The following is an 18,875-nucleotide window of genomic DNA, read 5'->3' on the forward strand; positions in this document are numbered from 1 at the left end:
CGGCGCCATCCCGGGATGCTACCGAGCCACCCCGAAGCACACCCACGGACCCTTCAGCTGCCACGCCTGCAAGTTCTCCTGCGTCCGGACCTACCCTGCACCAGCACCCGCCAAGCCGAACACCAGCAGCAACCACCTCAAGTGCATCCTGCTCAACACCCGCTCCGTCCACAGACACGCCGTCGAGCTCTGGAACCTGCTCGACACCGCAGACCCAGACGTCGCCTTCCTCACGGAAACCTGGATGAACGCCTCCTCAGCACCCGACATCGCCATCGCCATCCCAGAGGGCTACAAGATCACCCGGAGGGACCGCACCGCCAACCAGACGGGAGGAGGCATCACCATCATCCACAAGGACACCATCCGCATCACGACCAACACCGACGACACCCTAACCACCGCCGAACACCTGCACTTCCAGATCCACACCGACCCGAAGACCACCCTCAGAGGCACCCTGATCTACCGACCCCCGGGACCACGCACACGATTCAGCGAGGACATCGCCGACTTCATCAGCCCACATGCCCTCCCCTCCGCCGACTTCATCCTCCTGGGGGACCTCAACTTCCACCTGGAGAACAACAACGACCGTAACACCATCACCCTGCTCGACAACCTCGCCAACCTCGGACTCAAACAGCTGGTGTCCACCCCCACCCACCTCGCCGGACACACACTCGACGCCGTCTTCTCATCCAGCAAAGACATCACCTTCAGCCACGCAACAGGACTCCACTGGACGGACCACAGCTGTGTCCACTTCACCTTCAAAAGAACGACGATCCACCACCACCAGCAACAGGTTGCCCGAAGAAGCTGGAACAAGATCACAGCCAACCAGCTCACCGCCTCCCTGAGCCAGCACCCTCCTGCCGGCTCAACGAACCCCAGCCAGGCCGCCGACAACCTCACGAAGTGGATCAGCAACTGCGCGGACGAACTCGCCCCCCTGAGGACCCCGCCCAGCAGACCCGGCAGAGGAAAAACCCCATGGTTCACCGACGAACTCAAGAGCTCCAAGAAGAACTGCCGAGCCCTCGAGAAAGTATGGAGAAGGGAACCAACAATGAACAACATGTCCACCCTCAAGCTCGCCACCCGGAAACACCACCAACTGATCCGCGCCACCAAGAAAACTGCATACAAGGATCGTCTGGACAACAACGCACACAACTGCAAGGAACTCTTCAACATCGTGAAAGAGCTCTCCAACCCTAACGCCGGAAACAACGACATCACCCCATCGCAAGACCTCTGCAACTCCCTCGCCTCCTACTTCCACAACAAGATCGCGGACATACACAACAGCTTCAGCATCCAACCAACGCACGCCACAACCGCAGCAACGCCACCCACCACCACCCTCCGCGCCTGGACCCCGATCAGCACCGAAGACACCATCCGCACGATGAACTCCATCCACTCCGGATCTCCAACCGACCCCTGCCCTCACCACGTCTTCAACAAAGCCGACGTTGTCATCGCACCCCACCTGCGGGACATCATCAACACCTCCTTCGACACCGCCACCTTCCCTGAGAGCTGGAAGCACGCCGAACTCAGCGCTCTACTCAAGAAACCTACAGCGGACCCCACCGAGCTCAAGAATTACCGTCCCATCTCGCTCCTCCCGTTCCCGGCCAAAGTCATCGAAAAGACCGTCAACAAACAGCTGGCCGCCTTCCTCGAGACAAATGGATCCCTCGACCCCTCACAGTCTGGCTTCCGAGCCAACCACAGCACCGAGACCGCCCTCATCGCTGCCACCGATGACATCCGAACCCTGATGGACAACGGAGAAACAGCGGCCCTCATCCTCCTGGACCTCTCCGCGGCATTCGACACTGTCTGCCACCGCACCCTAGTGCAGCGCCTTGGCAACATCGGAATCCAGGAGAAGGCACTGGAATGGATCACCTCCTTCCTCGACGGAAGAACACAGAGAGTCCGCCTACCACCGTACAAGTCAGAGGCCACCGAAGTCATCTGCGGCGTCCCTCAAGGATCCTCGTTGAGTCCCACCCTCTTCAACGTCTACATGAGCCCCCTCGCGGCCATCGCACGCCAACACAACCTCAACATAATCTCCTACGCCGACGACACCCAACTGATCCTCTCCCTGACCAACGACCCCACCGCCGCCAGAGCCAACCTGCACGAAGGGATGAGAGAGGTAGCCGAGTGGATGACGACCAGCCGCCTGAAACTGAACTCAGACAAGACGGAGGTCCTCATCCTGGGCTCCTCGCCCTCCGCCTGGGACGACTCCTGGTGGCCCCCCGCCCTGGGCACAGCACCCAAACCGACGGACCACGCACGCAACCTGGGCTTCATCCTGGACTCCTCCCTCTCCATGACCAGACAAGTCAACGCCGTCTCCTCGTCATGCTTCAACATCCTGCGCATGTTACGGAAGATCTTCTGGTGGATCCCCACCGAGACCAGGAAGACTGTCACCCAGGCCCTCGTCACCAGCCGACTGGACTACGGCAACGCCCTCTACGCCGGAACCACTGCCAAACTCCAGAAGAGACTCCAGTGGATCCAGAACGCCTCAGCCAGACTCATCCTCGACATCCCACGAAACAGCCACATCTCCGGACACCTGAGAGACCTGCACTGGCTCCCCGTCAACAAAAGAATCACCTTCCGCCTCCTCACCCACGCACACAAAGCCCTACACGACCAAGGCCCGAGCTACCTCAACAACCGGATCAACTTCTACGCTCCCAAGCGCCACCTCAGATCAACCAGCCACGCCCTCGCCGCCGTCCCCCGCATCCGAAGAGCGACAACAGGAGGAAGGTCCTTCTCCTACCTGGCCGCCAAGACCTGGAACTCCCTTCCGACCGACCTGCGCCTGACCCAAGACCACCTCTCCTTCAGGAAGAAGCTCAAGACCTGGCTGTTCGAGCAGTAAAGGCACCCCCCCCCCCTCCTAGCGCCTTGAGACCCTACGGGTGAGTAGTGCGCTCTATAAATGGACTGATTGATTGATTGATTGACAAGCCAGTGTGCCGCTGGTGCATCTTTTTTCCCATATTAAAAGTGACCATCGGCGGGGCAAGGGGCTTGTAAATAAGCCCCTCTGTGACAAAAGATGTAATCCACTCAGCTCTCTGTACAAAATATAGGTTTTTGATCTGCACGGTATGGGTTCTTTGCAGCAGGCATATTAACCCTCTGTGCTACTGTATGCTACCTAGACATATCCGATCCCTCTCTCTAACAGGAACATCAATCACAAGAGTTATCTTGACATTTTTATTGCTGCCTGAAAGCTGGATGCACAAGGAACTCTGCAGAAGGTGTTTTGAAATCGTAAGTTATTGTTAAGCATAGCACCCCCATAGAAGTCAGCAAGCCATCCCCTGGTCAGCGCCCAGTGCGGCCACATCAATCGCACTGCCCTAAAGCCGGCCCTGGTAGTATTCACCCCTCCAACTAAAAAAGCTGCTCTTTCAACAGGCGCTAGTGAATCAATGGCTTATTTCAGACTCGCTTTTAATCAGTAAAGTTCTGGAATCCATGATGTGTAAACATCTCATTGACAATCTGGAAGTCCACCAAGTCAGCCAATTTTTTGCACCAGGCACGGGGCAGAGCCTGGCTTCCCTGATGTCACAGAGAAGCTTTACTGGGTGGAATCACTTATGTTATTGGATATGTCAACAGCTTTTGATACCATAGACCATGTTCTGGGACAGGAGAAATTAGCAGGTCTGAAATAGAAGGATGTGGCCTGGTTTAACTAACTGTTAGTAACAGAAGTCAGATGATGGAGGAGCGGTTGAAGGCATATCGGAAGACATATTAGATGTAGGAAAAACAGACACAGCTCATAATACTGGAAAGGAATGTGGATAACAGTCTTATTTCTAAATCTTGTATTATTATTATTAAAGTTTCTAAGTGCTAGCATCCTCACCAAACCAAGGACAATCAGCAGTCACATTACCAATTACAGGGAAGGAAACAGCCAGGTTTTTAGCTGTTTTCGAAAAACTGCGAGCGGTTTGCCGGCTCTCACTAAATGTTCCAGTTTAGGGGACAAGTAACGCAAATGCCTTCTCTGGTCTCGCTGTTGAAATTTCAAACATAGCTCCAATTATAGTAGGCTGCCTCAGGATAGTTGAAAATAGGGATGTTGCTAGTCCTGTTACTGCTTAGTTGGCAAAACTCAGCAGGACAGCTCCCTAGAGGGATGTTGAAGTAATTAATTAAGCAAGTTGTCAAAACAAGTACATTTCAATTACAACTGGCAAACCATTATGTGTTCCTGACAATGAGAGTGAAGTTAATCAGAAGAAAGGCCCTTAGCAGGATAATTTGCAGCAACTTAATACATGGAAGTTGCCTTGGCGAATGATAGAGCCAGGGTGAAATGATTTCTAAAGATGACATACAGCCTAAAAGCATGGTTCATGTGTCCCCTGGCATGGCACATCTTCACTGGCTGCCGTTGCTGGCCAGAGTGAACATTTACATCAGGGCGGCTACTCTGCTAAGGCTAAAGTGTCACACCATTGAGCAGGCCAACAAGGAGCAAATGAAATGTTAATAACTTGTTGTTATTATCATTTTATTAACCGTCCTTGCTCAGCTGGGTAGGGACGAGGCGGGGCTGCTCTGCTCACAGAGCAGGGCAGGAGTGATTTGCCTACTCCAAGCATGCAAGTTGCTTTGGCCAGCCATCTCAGGCCGCCACGCCACACTTTGCATGTTCGTAGCAGGCTGCATTACAGCCTGGGTGCAGAACATGTCCAGCCTTCAATTCCCTGGGCCGAGCGCCGAACCAATCACAACGCTGCATTGCAGCATTGTGATTGGCTATCAGGAGTGTGGGAGCTAGGTGCTTACTGCTTACTGCTTTCTGCCCTGGAAGTGGGTGAAGAGGAACGAGAGGCGACGGTGGCAAAAGGTAAGTTTTTTACTTTTTTTTAAATTCCATCCCCCCATGAACCACTCCCCCCACCTCCAGTAAATACCAGCTGCCACTGTTTAACATTCTCCCGATTAAGCTATACACATTTAAGGACTTATATACTTAGGAAAGCATTTACATCCCCATAGGCCAAAACACAGCCTGAGATCAGGAATGGCTGGGACCCTGGTGGTTCCCACGTTAAGTGAAACTAACAGAGGTGGATATTTACTTAGAGTGTGAGGATGAAGTTCTGGAATTCATTACCTGTAACTCTGCAGCACACTATATTCAGCAATGCCTTCATGCTTACCAAGAATAATCACCTTATCGCTCTTGGCCATTCTAGCTCGATGAGGGGAAGTTGTAGGATTTCCTACACCTATTTTCATTTGAGTGGAACCACCAATCAGCATTCAAGTTTGTCTTTCTTCCCATCGGCAGTTGTGCTGAGTGTGGCTCACTTCTGCATGAGCTTGTTCCAGCTTCGTTGCTCCTTATTGGCAGCTTCTATTGCACATGATCCTTAGGAATTTATATATTTAAACTCCTTACGTGGTTTCCCTTTGGGAGAAAGTCCTTTCTTGACAATCCTAATCCTTTCATTTCCTAGACAAAGATGTAGACCAGTACTTCTGGGGCATATCTTTTACTTTCTTAAAAAATAGATATATAACAGATAACAGCTTAGTAAACTACTTCAATGCGTCACAGCATGTGATTCCTGTTCCTCGCTCTGAGTCTATCCTGCACCGATTCTCTGGCTCCTGTTTCTCTTTTTGTCATTCTGCTTTGCTTTCTGCCTGACATTAATAATAAGAGTATTTTTGTTCTACCCAGAATCTTTTTTGTCCTTAGGAGAGTGGTATTAACAGTAGGTCTATAGTTTGCTCTTTGTCCTGAGTTGTTTCCTAACTACTTGGAGACTGTCTAGTTCAAGCCACAGGCCATATCTGGGCATCAAGCAAAGACATGACTCAACCACCAGTAATAAATCTACCTTGGAAAGGATTAACAGATTGCAGCACCCAAATCATTCAAGTTCTGTAATTAATATGGATAAAGTTCAGGATTTATTCAGGAATTGTTGACAGCTGTAAATGTATGACTACAGACAGCTCGTCTCTCAGATCTTCCCCGGATATCCTTCAACAATGCACTCTTGATCCTCCGTTACCCAGATTGGTTGAGCACGTTTGATGTGAATGCTCGCGATTGCAAATATGTTGAATTTTTGCATGATTCATTTCACTTTCAAGCCTCACAGATATGCCTCCGAAATATGATTGCTCAATAGACTTGGTACCAATTAGAACGGTTCCATTCATAAGACTATACTTGCAAAGAAAAGTAAACAGGAACATTTAGATCAGAAATTACAGAATGGTCTTATTGTTCCCTCCAACTCTCTAACCAGGACGTAACTACTTTCTGAGGAATTGTTTTTTTACATTAAACATGTATATTGATTATCAAGGGCTATTTCAAAGACCTGTGAAGGATACATATCTGATTCCACTATTCTCAGATATCCTGGAGAAGGTAGGTAACCAAGGTACTTACCAAATTTGATTTAAAAGGAGCATATCATCTTGTACAATTCAGAAGAACAGAGGAATGGAACCTGCCTTGGGACATTTCCAAAAATTGTATGCACAAGGTAATGTCCTTTAGATCGAGAAATACCCCGAAGATGTATGGATTCATTATTTTCTGACCCTTTGCTTCATTCCATGACTGTCTATTTGGATGACGTTTTTTTTTCTCAAAAGACCCTCAAAAATACCCAAAAGTTAAGTTAAAGAAGTCCTCCGAACACTGAAGGATAATCAAATATTTGCTCAGAACATAACTGAACTTATTGTTGCAAACACCTTTAATTCCCATGACTCCATCAGGAAAGATTACCCTAGCAGATATGTCTTACTGCAGGTAGGGTAATGCCATTGCTGCAGTTATGTTCTGACGATTGTTTTATACCTTATGCCCCCTCTTGCCAGTCTTTGAGACTGTGGATTAAAGTTTTTGTATTTCTCGTTGCTTGATGTCCGACATTAAGTTCCATGTCCTGAAATGGTTTGAATCTTTTCTCAAAGAGCTCATGGAAGCAGTATGCATTCCTCCTTTTCATTTGCAATACTACTCTGATCCATGCGATCTGTAACATTTATGTTGCTCAGCTGGCCGTATTGATTAGATCCTTTGGTCTAACTTTTGTAAATGATACAAACAATACTCAGCTACTTATTAAACAGAATGATTGACCTGTTGCATCTATGTATGTCTCACTAAGGTAGCTGTGTGGATCAATAAGTGTATTTTGAAGCCCAAATCAGAAAATAATGAAGTTTTAATAACTGGGAACCAATCTTGTGTTTGGGTCTCCTTGAAGTAGTCATCCGAATTTGGCTTTATTCTTGTACCTGGTAAATTAGCAAAACATCTCTAGGGTATTTTTGATGCTCAACTATTCTTTGTTTGTGATGTCAACACATTTGCTGAAACATGTTTTCATTAAGAGTTTAATGAAGATTCTTAATTTTTTTCCTATGAAAGGAAACAGCTGGCTGCCCTTCTATATTTTTTTGATTATGCCAAAGTTACACTCCTTGAACCTCCTAAACAAGTTATCACTAGGTTTCAGGTAACTAAGAACGCTGTAGACATCCGCAAATAAGCCCTAACCCAAAAGGCTGGGCGTTCTAGCATCACAGGTCTATTGAAGTGTTTCAAATAGGAACACCCTCCGGCTACATTTGGAATGACAAACTAGGTGGAGATATTGAGGCAAGCCTGCCGTCGGGAGACGGAGTCAGACAATTTCAAGGTAGCCTGAGTTTGTTGGGGTAGTTTCACTAGTATAATACTAAATCTGAGGGAACTACATGTTTGTTGACGGGGTTGTCTGTGGTAGGCAGGAAGCCTAACGAAAACAAGCAAGTATGGAATGACAATACAATCATTTTCATGCCTCCTATGCTTCGTAATTTTTAAGATCACTCTGCCCAATATGAAATTGATTTCAGGTGGCAGCAAAGAGGGTGTATATTTGAACGAACAATTAAGAGGCACTAAAGATCTTTTGAAGTATGTGCAAATCAAGGACTAAGTGGGCACTGGAAGTGAACAAAAGTGCAATGTTTTGTGGAAACTGTCGTCACTCAAGCTAATTGGACTGAGGAATATTGAACAGAGGAGGAACTTTCATCTTTTTAACTCTAGAACGAGAAACTGCAATGTGTGTTTTATCCTACAATGTATTAAGCTGTGTGATTTCGGAGTACTGCTCTACTGTGCCTCAAGATAAGTCTAATATTATGTTTTGCAACAGTAGGGCCATTATTATCAATTGGGTTGACCTATATAAATGTCTACTTGTTATCCTTCTGCACTGTCGATACACTTCTTCTTTTCAAAAGTAACTGATCATTACATACTTCATGTGAGCAAGACCCATTGAGGGCTCACAATGAATCATGATTGTTAGACTGTCTGCAGAAATAAAATACTGGATAGTTGAAGATGGGTTTACGCTCCTGGAATGAGGAGTGTGTTGTTTTGTTTGCAGTATTTGCGGTGACAACCCCAAACAAGCCCTAACCCGAAAGTCTGGGCGTTCTAGAATCACGGGTCTATGTCATCTATCTATCTATCTATCTATCTATCTATCTATCTATCTATCTATCTATCTATCTATCTATCTATCTATCTATCTATCTATCTATCTATCTATCTATCTATCTATAAGTGAAAGTGTCCCTTCCGAAACCCGGGGCCTATGTAAAGGTGGTGCGCTGTGCTGGTGGAGCATGCCGGTCTGGATATATAGCACAAAAGTCTAAGAATAGCGCACTCTCAGGAGGGTCACAATGCAGTGTACAGTTTATTCAATCCAGTAGCGGATTTCAACTGCAGACAGTTTTGTTCACATTACATGTGAAGATGAGGGGTACTGTGAGGTGCTATCAGTTGCGCCAGGATAGGGACGTAACCAGCGCTGGACTGGGAACTATAAACGGCCCTGGCAAAGTGCTCAGCTGGATAGGTATTCCTACAGAATATCAAGTTCAAAATATCGACAGACAAGGATATCGTATCAGAAATATTGTGACGTGGAAATGTCGAAATCATGAATATCTGTGTCAAGAATATCAAATTTTATGTAAGTAAAATTGATTTTTAAAATATAGAAGTCATTACTATCATTTGTTGAATATAGTAGTTTAAAATATCGTTTTTTTTATTATTGTCATGTATTTTAGTATATATTGTAAATTTTTATGATGTAATTTCTTTGTTTAATTATTGTTTATCTTTTTACTATATTAGTTAAATGTTTAGCAATTACAAAATCGAATTTAATTTAATGTAGTTTTTTTTATGTTCCTTAGCGGGTTGTGGGTTTATAGGGGTATTGGGTGGGGAGTAATTTAATTATAATGAATATGTTTGATTTCATAATATTTATTTAATTGATATTTAATTAGGTTAATGGTGCTTTTACTTTTTTATGTAAATGTTTTGCGCGAGTTGTGGGGTTTTTAGGGGTAAAAGGTAGGAAGTAGTTAATTAGTTGTTAATTCAAATTAATTAAATAATTGATAATTATGTTAATTGTTTAATTACATTTTTTAGGTGCAGGGTGTGAGGTTTATAGGGGTAAAAGGTGAGTTGTAAATTAATTTTATTTAATTAATAAATAAATGTTAAATACTATTAATTATTTAATTGTAAATTCATTATTTGAATTGTCTTATGTATTTGTTTGTTTAATTTTAGGTGGGGGTTGTGGGGTTTATATGGGTAAAGGGTGGAAAGTTAATAATTTGTAATTCAATAATATTTAGTTTTTAATAAATAATATTTGCTTAATCGATAAATAATTAGGTTAATTGTGCTTTTTTCTTTTAGAAGTGGATTTTATAGGGGTAGAGGGTGAAAAGTAAATACATTTTTAGTAAATAATTATTATTTTGTAAGTAATATTAAATAATAATTTGATAAGTGTGGTGTGTGTCTTGCGTGGTTATACTGTCAAAAATTAAAAAAATATTATTTAATTAATTATAATTGATTTATTGATAAATATTTATATTATTAATGTATATCATTTTTTTGTTTTAGTTAACTTTTAGGTGCAGGTTGTGAGTCTTGTGTAGTTAACACCTTGGCTGCTTGAGTACTTCTTCTGCTGTGCTGGACCACAATAGAAACGGGTGTGGTCATGACGAGCTCAGCTCGTCATGAGCACACGAGAGGTGTACCTCATGATGAGCTGAGCTCGTCATGAGCACCGAAGGAGTTAAAGGGGGTGAAGTAACTAAATGAAATGTTTTTTTGTTTGAAAATTATTTTTGTATTTTAATTATAATAATATTTGTACGTATTTGCAATATGTATTTAACATTGTAATATGTTTAAAAAAAATAATTAAATATGCTTGCATTTTTTATTCAACATATTTATATATATTTATTTTTGAATAATTTCATTTTGTTCCAGATATTTTATTTATTTTTAATGCTTCATTGACTGGGGTGGGAATAGTAAATTTTACACCTCTGCAATCCAACACTTTCCCTACTGTTGTACTGACTGGAGAGGGAATAGTAAGTTTTACCTTTCCGCAATCCAGCACTTTCCCTCCTGTTCACTGACAGGAGTGGGAATTGTAAATTTTACCCCTCAGCAATCCAATACTTTCCCTACTGTTGCACTGACTGGAGTGGGAATATTTATTTTTTGTTAACCATAAATTTTATTGTTGTTTTAAGTGTAGTGAGAATAGAAAAATTGTAGTATTTTGCAATGTTATATTTTAATATAATTTCATATTTATTGCAGTTAGAATAGTAAGTCTCTTTCCCCGGCTGAGGGCAAGGTATCACCAGAGGCTCTTTATCACGTGGTTTTAGAGGACACTAGGGACAACAATCCTTTTGGGGAGGTGTTTTTTTTGCCCCGGGAAGGGGACCCACGCATAGCTGGGGCAGAATTTCATATCTTACCACAAGTTCCTTTAAATATCTGGTCTTCCACATACCCACACAAGCAAAACTGGATATATAATACAGTCCTTATGCAGGTCAAAACAGAGCAAGATCTCCTATTTTGTACCTCTTTACCCCTATCTATTCTGGGCAAAATAGCCCTTTCTAAAAAGATATTACCTCGAATACTGTACAATTAGCAATACATCCCAACACATCCCAGTCAGTGCCTTTCAGAAAATTAGGGATTCATACAGGTCTTTTATTTTTCTGGGAAACACCCAAAGATTTCAGTAGTTAAGTGCACTCTGTGCATGGATGATGGTGGGCTAGGTGCAACTAATCTCCAACTCTACCACTGGGTGGCCCACATGGCATTCATTAATGACTGACTGTTTAGTGACATGGGCGATCCTACCTATACACTGGAGGGGCACCACACACCTCTCATACAACACTAGGATTTTATCCTATCTAAAAGAGGCCACAAATCCACATTATGGGCCCGGCGGGATGCTTTAAAACGCATCAATTGGTATTATAAATTCACTCAGGTCACTCCACTTTGGGAAGGGAATTGACTGGCTCCCGGATGTCCTAGAGTTTTACAGGGTTGGATCGAACTGGCATTTCACAATTAGGAGCTGTATGGGCTGGGAGGTACATGAAATTGGATAAAGCCCTCCAGGGTAAATTTGACTTACATAAGTCACAATTCATTAGATTTCTGCAGCTGAGGAGTCACTGGGACAAACACATAGCTCCTCTCATAGTATTATCCACTTGAGGCACACTCTAGAATGCACGGTGAAGGGGGGCGTTTCACTATTATATAGCTCCCACTGGTGTCAGGAAGATCTGGGCACACTGGACGATGATGACTTCAAGGGCACTGGCACATCCTGAAATGGTGCTCCTTTGCATATTGAACAAGGGGGGACCATGATGTATCCGCCTGCTCATAGGGATAGGATGTATCCTTGCAAAATGCGACATTGCCCATAAATAGAGATCTGAAACAACACCAACCCTGAAAGGACTGGATGTTGGGAATGGACAGGTGTGATGTTATGGAGAAGGGAGGCATTAAAGCATGGGGATACTCCCATAAATACAATAAGATATGGAGCATGTAGACAGAGTCCTCTTACTCCATAAAAGAGTGAGACTTCATATTGTGGGCTAGATTCTCCCCATTTTATGACCTTTGTCCTAAATCTTAGTATTAATGTTTAAAATATGTTATGATTTTCATGCATGCAGATAGAACAATATACCTACTTTGATGTTTTGTTTAAATTGAAATCGACGAATAATGGGGCACACGCGTAATATATACTCTGCTGGACACTGATGATGTGTAGTGTTGCATTGTGTTGCATTTGGTTGTGGGCATAATCTCGGTTGAGATGATATATAAATACCTGGGGCCAGATTTATCATTGTATTGCATTGCCTTGCTTCACTCATGGTGTTGCAAGGGCAATTAAATCCTTAAGTAAGATTTACTGGGCAACACAAGGCCACCTTGCATGGCCCTGCGTTGCTAGGTAAATCTGGAGTAAGGCAAGGCAGCCCAAGTCACAGCTTTATGTTACCCTGCCCTGGGAAGGCGTTCCAGGGATGGAGTGGTTGTTTCCTCTTTCTAAGTGTGCTGCATTCTAAAAACCTCTCAGGATTGTTTCTGTGCAGGAAGGTGTCCCTTCCTGCAGAAAAACAATCCTGCTTGCACAATGACACAATGGTGCCTTCTTTGGCGCTTGGCTTGGCCAAGAGAAAGCAGGAATGCCCCATTCCGGCCCTCTCCATTTGACGCAGCGCTGCAAGTTGTCTTGCTGCATTGCATCAAAATTTGATAAAACTGGGCCCTGGTGTATAAAAAAAGTTGCACCTGATGAATAGGCTGGCTGAAGTTCATTAGAAATATACTGTTGAGTAGGAAGCATATCTTTCACAAATAATCTGATTTACGACTGTGACAGCAGAAAGATGAAACACCTCAATTTGTGTTTTGTGTCAGTACCTACCATCGACTCAAGAAACATACTGGTAACCGAAAATTTATTTTTACAGTTTAAACAACTATTTACATTTTTCTGCTACAAATATTTGCTGTCTATGATCAGATTTTTAGGTTGAACCTGAGCCAGCACGCAATCGCTTCTCTGGCCAACTGTTGTAGGTAGAGTACGGAGGAGAAGTCCGCCCCTATTTTTTATTGGCTTGTGTCTTTGTCATTCGTAAATGCTGGCGTCTGATTCCTTTAACGGCTTGTAAGTCCTTCCTTAGTACGACCTTGTTGTCATTTGTATCCTCTCTTGGTTACTGGCCCCTTTACTTCGGTTCTTACACGGTACGTGTTATTTTAGTGTTGTAGGCACTATTTTCGTTATTGAGTTTGTCCTACGTGAGGCACAGCGACGTGCTTTGTTTACATTCAGCACGCTGTGCGCACTTTCACTTTTGAAGCTGCTGGGACAATCTCAACCGCTGAGCTTTTTTGTCTATTTTCAAATGAGAACTGTTTATAGTTCCCATATAATGACTTTGTCTTCTGACTTGGCACCATCAACTTTTGCTACTGTGGAAAGCCTTCCTGGAGAGTGTTGCTCCTCAACTACTAAGAAAACGCACAGCAGATGCTGCAATTTGAGAAGGGAAACTGCTGCTGGAAATTACGGAATGAAATCGGCTGAGAAGCCAGATTCATATATGGGACTGTTTAACCCCTCATCAGTGGTTTTGGGTGGGTGTGAGTTAAAATGTGCTAATTTCACTCTGATAATTCTCTTAATGTGGTGTTAAGGGGTTGATTATGTTGGCGGACGGACATCGTGCTGGTGACCGGGACCGTCCGCAATACATGCGGAGGTTCCTCACACCAAATTAGGATGCGACCGTCATCTTGATGTTCGCCTTTTGCATTTTAACAATGCGGCGGGTGCTGCTGACAGCAGCCCCCACCGTAATGTTAAAAGAGCATGCTGTGCATTTCAGTGCACTAAGTGGCAGGCACCACATGGTGCCTGCCACTTAGTGCACTGAAATGTAGGGCAGTACCATGGATACCCCCCAGTGCAAATATACCTCTGCACAACACATTGGGAGCCCGCAACGAGCCCCGAATAGAACTTCCACCACCCTTTTCATGATGGTTTCGCCGTCATGGAAAGGCTGGATGAAGCTTCCTATTTTTGTATGAGTTGTTTACTTCTAAAAGTTCATATAGCACATTAGGGATTATTGGTAGTACGTCAGTGTGGAATTGCTGACTGTGGTTCTTTCTTGCTCAGATATTTGTCGGGACCTCATCCACAACTTTGAAGAGAAGAAAGTCCGTTTTTTGTACCTATTCCGTTTTAGGGTAATACATATACAATTGAGGTTTTGATGAACATCTGTCCGTGAACAAATTGAGAGTCCAAGAATACCTGTAGATGTCTGATGGTCATCAGTTGCATATTCCTGCTGTGACAGTGAGCTTGATGTAAGCAGCATCATGCTTTCTGTAGGGATTTCCTACAATTAATGGAATTTATAGTACTTTTAAAATTGGACCAGTATGTTCTAACAATGGTGGGAACTAGGCTTCTCTTGTGTGTCTTCTTGAATCACTGCTCTCCTTATGGAACATACAGGTGTTGTTTTGGGATCTTCTTGTTTGTGATATTCTCACTTCTATGGGATAATTTGGATGACTTTTGAAATGTATCAAGATCGCAGTATCTTTGCATAGGGTTCAAAAGTGTTGAATTATTAAGGAAGCAACATTTTGTTCTCAAGAGACAACCAGGGAGACATCGGTTTCATAGTTGTCTCACACACATTTTTAGGTTCAGCTGGGTAGTGCATGCGCTGCTCTGCAAGGCATGCTGTATTAAAGTATGGACTTGAAGTCCTGCCCACTCTCCGCCCATATTTGTCTATGGCTTGTGTCATTGTCCTTCGCAAATGCTGGCTTCTGATTTATTAATAAGCTTGTTAGTCCCTCCTTAGTACTGCCTTGTCTTCATTTGTAACCTCCCATGAGGACTGGCTCTTTTACTTTGGTTGTTACACGACATGTCCTATTTAGTCTGTAAACACTATTTTCTTTAATGAGTTTCTCTTACTGCAGGCACGACGTGTTATTGCAACATTCAGTGCGCCGTGCGCGCTTTCACAAGGTGCTTTTATAAAACAATATTTGGTTGTCTACTTGACAAATGCTTTGTTTGGTTAAAGCGCCCCATACAGTGCTTTCACTTTATTAGTGGCTGGGGTCCTTTCTTTAGACATGGCTCGTCTAAAGAAAGGGGTGTGGCCTCTATAAACGAGAAAGCGCAGCATGGGGGCGTGTAAACAGTAAGCATTTGCAATGTAATAGGTCTCACTTTTAGAAACTTTGACCTATTTCTATTGTAAATGACAATGCCATTTATTATACGCAGGTTTTTTAAACACATAAATAAAAGGCATTGTCGTTTACAATACCAAAAGCTCAAATTCTCGCAATTGCGAGAATATTGCATTGCAAATGATTGTTCAAAATTCCTTCTAATGTTTTGGGCCTCATTTACCCTCACATTTGTTGCACGTGTTGCTGTCACCTGCTATTAGGCACAGCTTTCTTTTCAGCTTGATAGGCTTTAAGGCTTTTTAAAACATTGCAAAGTATCACTTCCAATTTCAATGCTCTCCAGTTACAGCCATTCTTTGATTTATTTTGCTAGTAAACCAGTTTCTAAGCAGAAAGTTATTGGCATATGCCTAAACTGCTCAATTTGTTATTGTAACGTGCCAATATACTTGAAGAAGCCCAAAACAGGTAAACATCCGCTTTCTAAATACATTGCAAGCAATGCTCACACCGTAGGCACATTGCTAACCACAAATATCGAATTAATTCATGTAACTTACCTTTCCCAAAAATGATCTTTTTGTGCCCACTCTAAAATGTCCTATAAAGACAGCGCATTCTGAACGCTTTAGAGATTACTAAATTTAGGTTGTGGAAATGTGTTCCAAACCTATATGTTTGCCATTCCCCTGTCCTAACGTTTTGCCCAGTGCTTAGTTTGTAAATGAATGAGCAGGGCCGGCTTTAGGGCGGTGTGACCGAGGCAGCCGCAGCTGGCTCTGACTTTGGTGAGGAGGGGGGGGTGGGTTGGGGTGCTGTGTTTAAAAATAACTATTGGTTTAAAAGTAGGTGAACGTCCTTGTGCACCGAGCACTTTTCAGGCAACAATAAAAATGGCAAGATAACTCTGGTGATGAATGTTCCTACTGGTGAAAGATCTGCATTTTGTCTGGAGGCAGTTTTGACTCATCTTAAAGTAGTGCAGTGTTAATGTGCCTGCTGCAAAGAACGTGTACCATGCAGATCACAGAACGGTGTTTGAGTGAACTAAGAGTAACGCTATCAAAAATGAAATATATGTCAGAGAGGGAACATGGAGAGATGAGGGGCACTGTTGGAGAGTGGTAGTGAGGGAATTCATGGAGAAGGAGGTCATGGGGGGGAAGGCACCAAAAAAGACAGTTGAACCAGGCGCCTCCAGCGCTGAACCGGCCCTGTGAATGAGAGCTAGTGCCCAAAACTCTGCTCAGAAGCCCACGGCCAGTGCAATTAAATGCCAGCGTCCCCTATATCAAAGCTGTTTGGTCTTCAATTCACCTCAGCCCTCTTTAATCCACTACCAGACATTCCATCCCTCCCACCTTATTTCACTCCTGCTGGTTCCTGGTTCTCAATTTGTGATAGGTTATAGCATCCCTCTTTCTCTTCCTCCGCCTTTCCATGTGGTGTTTTTCCCTCTCTTGCTAACAGCAAAAGTCTCATTTGGAAAAATAAGTCGCGGGTCCGAAAAATATGACGGTGACCCCAAACGGCAACCACAGGCTCAAAATAAGCGCTGGTTTTGTCTGTGCTTTAGAAATGTGACACATCAGCAAACGGCCAATGACTGACTGAAGAACTCTGAAATTGTTCGCTCTGGAACCCATCCTGCTGCTGGGGGTGGTGCTGATGGAGAGGAGTTGTGGTCACTTGTATTTCCTGCTAAAATTCTGCGAAACTAGTACATTAAAGAATGAATGCATAGACGCAGACATATTATACTGTTGTTAGTGGAGCTAAATTAACAAAGGAACTCAATGAATTTAGCCCAAAGTTTAGGAGGCAAAGAGTGAACATGTAAAGAAGGAGAATATTCCGGTCTCACCCTTTGTCCTGGGTTTACTGAGAAGGATATGTTCTCGAGCACCGCTTGCCCTTCATCGATATACTTTGCTGAAAGATCTTTGACAGTCATTTTGCCCCCATTGGGCCATTCCTGCTTCATCTTGGCGTACTCGTTCTCAATGATGAGAACACTTGAAAGTTTGTCATCTTTGAAGTCTTTGGGCTTTTTATCTGTCTCTTCTTCTGGCAGGTCAATGAAGCGAAACACTCTGCTGACTGACCGCATCTAGAAATAAAAGAATTGAACATTGCATTTTCAGAGCACGTTTGAAAATTAACCATGCGAAGGTCTGCGAAATTCAAAATATGTATTTATAGGACTGAAGGCTCATTCATTTGTGCAATAACTAGGGAATGTTCTACTAAACTAAACTAAACTAATTCGACAAGGATTTACCGCATAGAGGGCCATCTTTATAAGCCTCGTTGCGTTACCCAACGTGGTGCAAGAGCGACAGAACACAAAAAAGAGATTTACAAAGCCACGAAGGCCGCCAGGCATGGCTTCATAAATCTCGAGAAATCAGGAATCAGGAAGAAATTTTTGTTCCCAATTCTGAGGGAGGTGGGTTTTATACAGGTCAGGACAGCCCTTCTGTACTTACAACAATTAAATACCCCACAAATAATATTTCACGTTGCTAGCTTTCTAGTTGCTGCTATCCGGATAAGGAATAAGATTACCAAGGTTACACTTATCCCTGCCGATATCCTATGAATTAGATTGTCTGTTTTTTTATTTCATGATTTTATTATAGGACAAAAGTCCCTGCAATTTTTGTCATATTTTTAAGACATATTTATATTGTATTATATCTACACTGACATAATGAATTTCGTTGTCTATGATGTTTTTTCGTTGTAATTAATTGTTGTATTGTACATGTCTTTTTATGATATTAATTTATCGAATAAAGTATTTTGACTGACTGACTGAAATCTCGAGTAATGCAACACAGCACAAATCATTGCATTGCATTACTCAGCACCTGCGAGGCATTTCCATGGGTGTTGCGTGGGTGTTCCCACGCAACATCCGTGGATTTTAACGCATTCCCAGATTTGCAAGAAAAGGTAAACCTGGGAATGTGCCAAAAAGATGCGCCTCCCTAGGAAAGGCGTGACATGGAGAAATATATTTATATTTCCTTGTTTTTCCTCTTTCTAGGTGTGCGGGATTCTGCAGCATACCTAGAAAGAGGGAAACACCTCTCGGGGTTGTTAATGTGCAAGAAGGTACCCATTCCTGCACAAAAGCAATCCTGCATGCAACGCAGGCACCCTTGACCATGGTCCAGGCCCCTGGTGCAAGGGTGCCCGCGATGGTGCTAGACAGTCCATTGTGCACCAGCACTGGGGAAAAGACAGGTATGTATTGTCTTCTTTTAAATACTGCGCATTAAGGACGTTTCCCTGTAATGCAGCACAGCAAGGTAACTTACTGCACTGTGTTGTGTTACTTTACCATAAATATGACCCTTAATGTGTTTTAAGATTTCCCAGGTGGTGAAGGGTATGTCACAGAATGTTTCAGGCGGGACTGAAGAAGGTCTGACTTGCTCCTGCCTCATGGTAGTGGAAACCATCTTTAATTATCCTATCTGGAACAATGTGGTTTCTCATAGTATGGTACTGTGGACAAGAAAGAAGAAAATCCCTGAGGATTATAGATTCTGATTGCCGCACACATGGAAGTCAAGTGTATGCCCATTGTCACAGGCATTCCATTCAC

The 18,875-nt window shown here is 43.5% G+C and overlaps 1 protein-coding gene across 1 annotated transcript in view; it reads right to left on the reverse strand.

Annotated features, from left to right (window-relative positions):
- Positions 1–18,875, reverse strand: part of CFTR (CF transmembrane conductance regulator) — a 1,176,514-nt gene that overhangs the window by 89,154 nt on the left and 1,068,485 nt on the right. The window contains exon 22 of the mRNA XM_078674337.1: positions 17,124–17,369. Coding sequence (XP_078530463.1) covers positions 17,124–17,369 — 246 coding nt within the window. The remainder of the gene's footprint in view (positions 1–17,123; positions 17,370–18,875) is intronic.

Source organism: Lissotriton helveticus, chromosome 1_1 (genome assembly GCF_964261635.1).
Source record: "Lissotriton helveticus chromosome 1_1, aLisHel1.1, whole genome shotgun sequence".
NCBI classification, from domain to species: Eukaryota; Metazoa; Chordata; class Amphibia; order Caudata; family Salamandridae; genus Lissotriton; species Lissotriton helveticus.